Source organism: Chenopodium album, chromosome 15, assembly GCF_948465745.1.
Source record: "Chenopodium album chromosome 15, dcCheAlbu1.1, whole genome shotgun sequence".
NCBI classification, from domain to species: domain Eukaryota; kingdom Viridiplantae; phylum Streptophyta; class Magnoliopsida; order Caryophyllales; family Amaranthaceae; genus Chenopodium; species Chenopodium album.
The window spans coordinates 46,876,353-46,886,529 of NC_137848.1; the positions used below are offsets into that span (position 1 = coordinate 46,876,353).

General features: G+C 43.7%; 1 protein-coding gene across 1 annotated transcript; it reads right to left on the reverse strand.

Annotated features, from left to right (window-relative positions):
- Positions 1–6,274: 6,274 nt before the first annotated feature.
- On the reverse strand, positions 6,275–7,205 carry LOC145582364 (casparian strip membrane protein 2-like). The gene is made up of 3 exons (XM_081639364.1): positions 6,899–7,205; positions 6,637–6,760; positions 6,275–6,490 (listed from the first exon to the last, which is right to left on the reverse strand). Exons 1-3 carry the CDS (start codon positions 7,168–7,170, stop codon positions 6,275–6,277), a joined length of 612 nt encoding a protein of 203 aa, XP_081495490.1. The 5' UTR covers positions 7,171–7,205.
- Positions 7,206–10,177: the final 2,972 nt, after the last annotated feature.

Below are 10,177 nucleotides of genomic sequence, written 5' to 3' on the forward strand. Positions count from 1 at the left end.
TTTCGGACGCATCCCGAGACTCCTAGCACATTCTAGAATGTTCCGGACTTTTCCTCGAAAATCCGGCTGCACCATTGTTTTCATTGGGCCCAAAAACGATGGGCCCCTAAGTTAGGGCTCATTTGGGTTTCATTTGGTCCCCCAAATGACCCATTATTGTGTTATTGTCAATTGGGTGTTCAATAGGAAAACAGCACAAAATCAAAATAAAGCTCTTTAGGGGGAAGGTGCTTTCTAGCACCCATGAGCATCTCCCTTAGCCCGAATGGTTTCCTAGTGCCCAATTGACGTTGTTGTTGCCTTGGTGGGCGTGGGACATGAGTCGTGACATGCTCCCCCACCCAAGTCATGACGTCCTCGTCAAGGCCGACCCTCGAACTCGGATATCTTGTCTCGGAATTGCCAAAGGTCCTCCTCCTTTTCCCATGTTGCCTCGCTGTCCAGGAGTCCCTTCCATCGGACAAGATACTCGTATTAGCTTGGCACACCCCTTTTTCTAATGGCCCTCTTGGCCTCAATGACCTCGATGTCCCGATCAAACGAGGTCACTACCGCTGTTGGTGCATGGTGTGACTCGCCCCTAGATGGATCTTCTTTGTCTTCACGGTAGGGTTTGAGCATACTTACATGGAACACCGAGTGGATTTTTAGCTTGGGTGGTAGCTCAAGCTTGTAACTAACCTTCTCGACCTTTCTAATGACCGGGAAAAGGCCTTCATACTTCCGCACAAGCCTCTTGTACACTTTGCGGAAAACCTTGAATTGTTGGGGCAGCAACTTAACCATGACTAAGTCGCCCTCTGCGAACTCCAATGGGCGTCTGTGCTTGTCCGCCCACTTCTTCATATTTTTGGCGGCTTTGTCTAGGTAGGCGTTGGTGATGTCGAGTTGCTCGTGCCACCCTTTTGCAAGCTTATAAGCAGCGGGGCTGCTACCTGTGTATCCTGAAGCAACGGCTTGTGGTGTCAAGGGTTGTTGTCCCATGACTATTTCAAAAGAGCTTTGTTGCGTTGCCTCGGACCGCTGCAAATTGAAGGAGAATTGGGCTATATCCATGAACTTTGCCCAATCTCGCTGATTGGCACCCACATAGTGCCTAAAATACAATTCTAACAAGGCATTCACCCTCTCTGTTTGGCCGTCTGATTGTGGGTGAAATCTTATTGAGAAATGAAGTCCCGACCCAAGGAGCTTGAATAACTCCGTCCAAAACTTGGCTGTGAACCTTGGGTCCCTATCACTGATGATGCTCCGTGGCAAGCCCCAATACTTCACCACATGCTTGAAGAATAGTTTGGCAACTTGCTCCGCGGTGCAATTATTTTTTGCCGGAATGAAAGTGCCATACTTGGAATAGCGATCGACGACCACCATGGTTGAGCCACACCCTTCTGATTTGGGCGAGGCCGATATGAAATCCATCGAGACGCTTTCCCAAGGCCTTTCTGGTATTGGCAATGGCTGTAATAGTCTCACCGGCACACGCTGCTCCACCTTGTCTTGTTGGCACACAAGACAAGTCTTGACATAGGCCTCAATGTCGTCCCTCATATGAGGCCAATAGTAGATCTCCTCCAAGAGTGCCATGGTGCGCTGAATGCCAGGGTGTCCCGCCCACAAGGAGTAATGACACTCCTTCATCACATCGCGCCTAAGGTTGTCCCACTTAGGCACATAAATGCGCCTTCCAACGGTGAAAAGTACCCCATCTTCTACCCAAAACCGTCGGGTCCTCCCTTCCTTGGCCAAGTCTACGAGCCCCTTGGCCATGGAATCATGCTCCAAACCATCCTTGATCCGTCCAAGGACGTTGCTAGAAACACTACTTGTGCTAGCAAGTATTGCCTTGCGGCTAAGAGCATCAGCAACCACATTGACCTTGCCCGGCTTATACTCCATGGTATAGTCGAACTCGGCCAGAAAGTCTTGCCATCGAGCTTGCTTGGGACTAAGTTTCTTCTGATTTTGAAAATAACTTGTCGCCACATTGTCGGTCATGATGGTAAACCGATTCCCAAGCAAATAATGTCTCCATATGCGCAAGCAATGAATGTTCGCCGTCATCTCCTTATCATGCACCAGATACCTCTTCTCGGTGTCATTCAACTTACGTGACTCATAGGCAATCGGATGCCCCTCTTGCATGAGAGCTCCTCCGATATCAAAGTCGGAGGCATTCGAGTGTAGCTCGAAAGGCTTTGAGTAGTCTGGCAAGGCCAAGACAGGTTCCTCGGTGACTGCTTGTTTCAAATCATCAAAGGCTGCTTGACACTTGTCGCTCCAACACTATTGTACCTTCTTATTCAAAAGATCGGTTAGTGGTGCTGCCCTTGCTGAGTAGATCTTAATGAACCGCCTGTAGTAATTTGCAAGCCCAAGGAAAGAACATAGCTCCGACACGTTCTTGGGCTCGCCCCACTCCTTGATGGAACTCACCTTATCGTGTCCCATCATGATTTTTCCGGCTTTGATTCGGTGCCCTAAGAATGACACCTCCTCTTGTCCGAACGAGCACTTCTCCTTTTTCACGAATAGCTCGTTCTCCCGAAGGACCTGGAACACCTTCTTCAAATGCTGCACATGGTCCTGCAAATTGTTGCTATACACGATGATATCGTCGAGATAGACAACTACAAAATCGTCTAGGAATAGCCGGGAAATTTTATTCATCAACGTACAGAAAGTCGCTGGGGCATTGGTGAGACCGAAAGGCATCACCAAAAACTCATAAGACCCATACCTGGTGATGCATGCCATCTTAGGCTCATTTCCCTCAGCGATGCGCACCTGCCAATACCCCGAGCGTAATTCTAGTTTGGAGAAGTACCTGGCTTTGCCGAGTCGATAAAAAAGATCTGCGACTAACGGGATCGGATACTTGTTATTCATGGTTACCTTGTTGAGAGCCCGATAGTCGATACACATGCGAAGACTTCCATCGTGCTAACGCTGAAATAGCACAGGTGCTCCAAACAGTGCTTTGGATGGCCTGATAAACTGCGCTTCTAGCAACTCCTTAAGTTGCTTCCTTAGCTCCTCAAGTTCCGGTGGTGCCATCCGATATGGTGCCATGGCTGGAGGCATAGCTCCTGGTTCCAGCTCTATCTCATGATCAACTTCCCTTCGAGGGGGAAATCTTTTGGGTAATTCCGGAGGCATGACATCATTGAACTCCTCGAACACTTGGGAAATTTCTAACGGAACCTCGCCCCCACAAGGATCATCTTCGACTAAGACGGCCAGGCATGTTTCTTGACCCTTCTTTACCCCTTTTTCTGGCTGAATGGCCGAGATCATTTTAGCCTCGACCTCTTCTCGGGTTATGGGAACGGACCACGCTCCTTGATCCTTCACGATAGTCATAAACCCGTCCCTTTCAAATGAAAAAGGTCTCACCGAATCCATGAACTCTAGACCCAACACCAGCGAGAATTCGTCCATGTTGACGGGCGGTGAGATCTACGGTGCCGCTCCATTCTCCCAAACTAAGTGGCACCTTTCGAGGTATGCCAAGGATAGGCACGGGTGAAGCATTAACGGTCTTCAACGTGCCTGGCTCCTTAGCGTACTCCACACCCAGCTTGCTCGTCTCCTCCTTGGCGATGAAGTTGTGTGAGGTACCCGTGTCAACAAGTGTCCTAGAAGCCTTGCCATTCATTAATACTTCCACAAACATTAGTTTTCCCTTCGGACGGGGTAGTGTGCTTACCTTGACCACATCGTTGCACCCCTCGGTCTCGAACGTAATCTTTACGCTCCCCATGATGCGCAATGATCTCATCTGCGCTTCGTCGTCCGTCGACTCGCCACCCGTAGAGATAATGGCATTGAGCCTTTGTCTTCCTGGGCATTCCCTAGCCCAATGCGGTCCTCCGCATAAGAAGCAGTCTCGATGCTTGCTCTTATCCGACAAAGAAGCGGATGACTGGCCCTTGCCCTTATCCTTGTCCTTCTTCTCGAACCGATTGCTATCGCTGCTGCTTCGGTCTGTGGGTTTTTCTCCCCCACCTTTCTCCTTGTTGCCACCACTTCTACCATCCTTCTTTGAATCCTTGAACTCCAACAAGGATTCGGCGACGGCTATGACCTCAGCAAGTGCCTACACATTTCTCCGTTCTACTTCCTGCTGAGCCCATCGTTGCAGCCCTCCAATGAAATAGATGAGTTGATTCTCTTCCGAAAGATCATCGATCTCAAGCATCAACATAGAAAATTGCTTGATGTACTCTTTGATGGTGTCGTTGTGCTTGAGATCACGCAACTTCATCATTGAGAGCTTCTTGGCATTCTCTGGATAGAATTTTCGCTTGAAATCCTTCTTGAACTCGTCCCAAGTGCTGATGGAACAAGTCCCCTTCTTGATGTCCAACTCCCGACACCTCCACCAGAGTATGGCATCTTCTCCGAGGTACATGGTGACAGTGTTGATATTGGAAGCATCGCTTTCCAAGCGCATAGCATCGAAGTACTTTTCAACGCCCCATAGGAAGTTGTCAATTTTCCGAGCATCTCTCTTCCCATGGTATGTTTGAGGCTTAGGGACCTCCATCTTAGACCCCGCCTGAATGGTAACTCCCCCAATTACCGCAGGCCTTACGGAACAGAGCGAGTTCCTCCTTGAGGACCTTGTTCTCCTTCTTTAAAGCGAGGAGTTCCCCTGACAACTCCTCACGCATTTTGGCTAGCTCGCTCATCACCTTTTCACAGCTTGATTAGCGAGGGTGTGAGCCTCCATCGTGCGATCCAAGCCCAACTCCTCAAGTCGGTTGTCTAAATCAACCACTTGATCCTTGAGTGAGGACACATCAAGCCCCACCTTGCCGATTGCATCAGACAAGCCACCCATGGCTAGTTCGAGCTTGGTTGTCTTCTCGTCCGCCTTATGCACTAGCTTCTCAAGCTTCTGGAGAGCAGAGGCACGACCTCAGTCTCCCCACCTTCGAGCACTTGTGATGCGCTAGCCTCCTGTTTCTTGTTTCCCATTGTCCCGACACTTACTTCTCCTTCGTATACTATGATGCTAGCTAAGCTGACAAAAAGTCGACCTAATCAATCGTTGCTGCTCTGATACCACGTTGTCACGTGCGCACTAACTCCCCTAGTCTTGTGCACGTGCGCCTACTTACTTCCTTTCCAAAGGTTGCTAGTCAAGGCTTAACCCCGAGTATTGCTCCTAGCAAGTAAGGCAACGGAAGCTTAAGTAAGTGGGAAAGTAAGTAAGAATATAAGAGAGTAAGTTAAGAGAACTAGTATTGCTTGAGAGAGAGAATTTTTACAAAATGCTTGGATGGTTTACAAATGAGGGGAAGGTCCCTATTTAAAGGCCTCCAAAGTACCTAGAGAGTTCTATTCTAGAATATTCTAACCTCCTCAAATGGAGGGTCCTAGAACAAGGTTATTCTAGAGACTTCTATACAATTCTGAGTTACATCTCTTATGTAAAACATTCCGGAGTATTTAATAATACTCTAGGCCTACAAGAATGTACAAGAGTTTCCTAGAAAGTTCTAGAAGCTTCCGAACGCATCCCGAGACTCCTAGCACGTTCTGGAATGTTCCGGACTTTTCCTCAAAAATCCGGCTGCACTATTGTCTTCATTGGGCCCAAAAGCGGTGGACCCCAAAGTTTGGACTCATTTGGGTTTCATTTGGTCCCCCAAATGACCCATTATTGTGTTATTGTCAATTGGGTGTTCACTAGGAAAAGTGCACCAAATCAAAATAAAGCTCTTTAGGGGGAAGGTGCTTCCTAGCACCCATGGGCATCTCCCTTGGCCCGAATGGTTGCCTAGTGCCCAATTGACGTTGCTGCTGCCTTAGTGGGCGTGGGACAAGAGTTGTGACAAGTCGATCCCTTAGCTTGCTATTAAATCAATATTAACTTGGTTATCACAAACTACATGGGAATAAGTGTATGCGGTATGTATACGCAGTCCATATGAGTTTCATTAGGGAAGTCAATATGATAGTAGTGCAAAAGTTTAGACTAAATTTTCGTCTTTTCTATGTCACTTGTTACAAGAACCTTTTGCCATGCTAGTTTAGACTTTAATAGTGCAATACTCGTGTTTGACAAAGAACTTGCAAGTAAAATAGGAATCTGCACTTCATACAAATTCAAATTAAATCCATTTCAAACTCAAATTCATAGACTTACAAATGTATACAAGTCCAAATCGACTGTTAAGAAAAGAAAGAAAAGGCGGTATTAGCAAGCTAAGATATGATAAATACATTTAATTTGTCACACAGATGAAATTCATAAGCAATATACTTAGTTTCTTCTGAGGGAGGCAGCAGAGATCAACACGAGTACGATGAAGAGGAAAGCAGCAATGAATGAAGCAACAACAGCTCCACTAACGCGCTCACAGAAGCTGCCAAATTGTTGGCAGATAGCCCCCCAGTTGATCTTGTTGTTACCCTTGTGTGCCAAGTACACTATGGCTGCTGCAGCTCCTGCACCTGCGGATATCAGTGCTACTGCTATCTGAAACAGAAACATTATACAGGGTGTCAGGTGTTATGCTTCAATTTCGCTTGAATGTATCTATATATACTATGGCAATGAATTAAATATGTAATTTTGTTACTTCACCAAGGAACTTGTTTAAATGGAATGGTTTAAATATTTACCGTGTCGAAGATGATGAGTAGCATCCTCACCCCTGAAGCCTGTGGTCTCACAATGCTGACAATGGAAAATGGCAGGGAGAGTACTAGGTATGCACTTGCCACTGCATTTGCAGCCACAAAAAATCTGCAGTTTTCACCATACATTATTATTATACACTATACAGCAGAAGTAACTATTTCGGACATCCTCAAATAGTATACTCAAGACTATAAATGTTGTGGAATGGGTGTATTATATGCGAGTACACTAGAATGCACTTACGAGAAAGCTGGGAGATCGTCATATCTAGCATGAAACTGGAAGAATTGAGTGAAGAAATTAAGAGTTTGGTCACTGGTTCCCATTGCAATAGCAGCACCAAGAGCAGCAGCTAAAGCAGCCAGCCTTAGAATGAAGTCGAAAACAGCGAGTCCTCTATTCACAGCTCCCCCTCCTGATCCCATAACTTTGACAGCTTTCATGGCCCCAAACTTTCCTCTTGGCTCCGACTTTGGGTCTTGGATGTGGATGGTTGATGATTCGTGGTGCGACATTTTCTTCTGTTCTTCTTGGGATGGATTATGGATATAATATAAACCTCGGAAATTGTATGATAGATGAAGATGAGATATGTGACTAAATTGCTTATGGACTTCGAGTACAATGGAGAAATATATATTTGATATTTGTTAATGGGTTAGTTTTTATGTTTGATGGTGGCAAGTTAGGTAATGGGGCAGCTAGAACAACAGTAGTGGTTACTCAAACTTGCTCCATTCATAAAATGTTGCTACTAGCCTGTTATACTATTACTCTACTAGTATTATTTTGACATAAAAGAGTACTCACAAGTAGAGTAGGTGGTTCCAACCACTTAGCCAAGGTTTCCGAGTTCATGGCGTTCGATACTCCTCGGCTCGTCCTTTGTCCTTGAGACTCCCCCTTGCTATTTTGGCTTAGCTCCATTTTAATCTTATTACTATCCAATACACTTACATCATCCTAGATTGTGGCAAGATCCACATGGATTCAGAAACGATACGTAACTATATTTATTTTGTAAAATACACTTTTAGTGCATTGTTTGGCAAAATTTTACTTTAGAAACAGTCTCAAAGTACATCTGCAAATATAAATATTTCAAATTTTGTTTATGCAAAATTTATAAAAGTCTGATTCTAAAACAGACTAAAACGAATCCAACAAAATTATACATACCTTCATTCCTAAGAGTTCTTCCTATTTGAAATCTTGGCAAACAATCTTCTATATTACTCTCGAGGTATAAAACATACAAGTAATATATCGTTATGTTAGGTCTTATCTGATTCATCTTAATGAGAATATTAATACTTTTTTTGTTTTTTATTTTTTACTAATATGCTACTAAAGTAATTTAAGGTAAAAATAATACAAAATAGAAAGAACTTTTAGAAACGCAGGGAGTTCATACGTTAAAAGTTTAAAAAATTTACTCTTACTCACAAAATAGGGATCGAAGGAGTTAATGTTAGTGACATCTTTGGTTAACCGAACCCATTACTCTATCAATATTTGGTACACAATACTTTTATTCACTACTTACTACAAAGTATGTACTTAGTATTAAACATTAGCATATTTTTATACCTATAAACGATTCCAAACCAAAAAGAAGCCTCGAGCTGAGCACTAAATTATCTTTGTTTCTTCTTCTTCATACACAGTAATTTGGGAGTATTATGGTTATAAAAATTACTACATCAGCTTCATATTATTTGTAAGTTTGGAATACTTATATCTCACAAATAATACTCAGAGTAGTAAATAATATAAAACGGAGGTAGTATATCGATAATTCGTAGAATTTAGGGCCTATTCAGTTCAGTTCAGTTTCTAATTTCCTTCTCTCATAAAATATTCATTTCAGCTCAGCTCAGTTCAGTTCAGCTCCAATCATTCAGTTCAGTTCAATTCAGTAAATGTGAACAGACTCTTAATATGCACAAAAAAAAAAAACAGTACAAAATCAATATATCTGAGAACAAGGAACTGAATTCTATAGCTGGTTGATCCAACCCATCCAAATATGAATAGTAAGTTAATAGTAGAGCGCAATTTTCACTATTGCATCAGTCAGAACAAGCACACCTGATTCAAAACTTCCCATCGGATGTAAATTAAGAGCCAAACTGAGCTTAGAATTTTTAGTTCGACAAATTCAAGCTTGAGCGTGAGTTGGTGCAAGCTACAGCCAAGATACACCAAGATTGAGCTCAAATCATCACCAACCGAACTCTTTTGTATTGTTCTTAAAAAAAAAACCGGAAAAATACACTTAAATAATCCCAACTATTGCCGATTTACTTCTAATAATCTCAACTAAGGTTTATTTTTTAATAATTCTAATTATGGGGTCAGTCTCCAATAGTCCCAAAAACCGGTTACCTGCTGAAAGGGTATTTTTTTTTTTTTTTTTTTTTGTTTTTTAAACGCCACATGTCAGCACATGATTGGCTTAATTTTAAAATATAAAAAAATAAAATAAAAATCCTTCAAAACATGATTGGCTTAATTTTAAAAAAAAAAAAAAAACAGAAATCGATCCCGGTAGATTCCCAGCCACCCATGGCCAATCAGAACCAGCCGGCCACCTCCCTAACCCCCTGAAAATAACCAGCCGGCCCTCCCAACCCCCAAAACACACACACCCGATCCACCCCAACCCCTCAGATCAATCTCCTCCCTTCCCTTCCCCCCCCCCCCCCCCTTTCGCCGGAAAATCAATTCAAACAAAAAAAAAACAGCGCCCCTTCCTCCACCACCAAAAACGCCCCTCATCCCTTTCCCCACTCTCGAAATCGTCCATTTCGGCGGTGGGAAAAGGGAGGAGGGGCAGTTATGGCGGCAGATTCAAGTAGAGGGTGAGGTTTCAAGGGTTGTTGTGGGTTAAGTTGGTGGTTTTCGGGGTTGGCGTAGGCTAGGTTGGTGGTTTCAGAGGCCAGGGGTGGGTTAGATGGGTGGCAGCGGGCTGGGCGGTCAATATTGGAGGTTAATGGGAGTGGTCAGTCGGTTTCTGATGGAGGTTAGGGTTGGCACGCGGTGGGGGTTAGGGTGGCTGACTGTTTGGTTTTGGGTTTTTGTTTTTGTTTTTGTTTTTATTTTTATGTTTTTATTATTTTTTTCATTTTGGACCAATCACGTGTTGACACGTGTTATGGTTACCTGTTATAACAAGTCATTGACCCATTGTTGACTTGTTGGGACTATTGGAGGCAAACTGACCTCATAGTTAAAATTATTAAAAAAAAAATAAACTTTAATTGGGATTATTAGAAGTAAATTGGCAATAGTTGGGATTATTAAAGTGTATTTTTCCTAAAAACAATAACAAAACATAACCTTGTTTTGTCTGCCTCTCTATATCCTCAAAGTCGCATGCAAAATTGCCATGCTGATATGGTGCAGCTAATCAAACTTCAATGATTTATCATGACACCAGCAATTGTTCTTTAGGCAGCATATTACGCCTTTATTAAGTATCAAGTCTTTACCCAGATGAGGATGCAGGGAATATAGCCA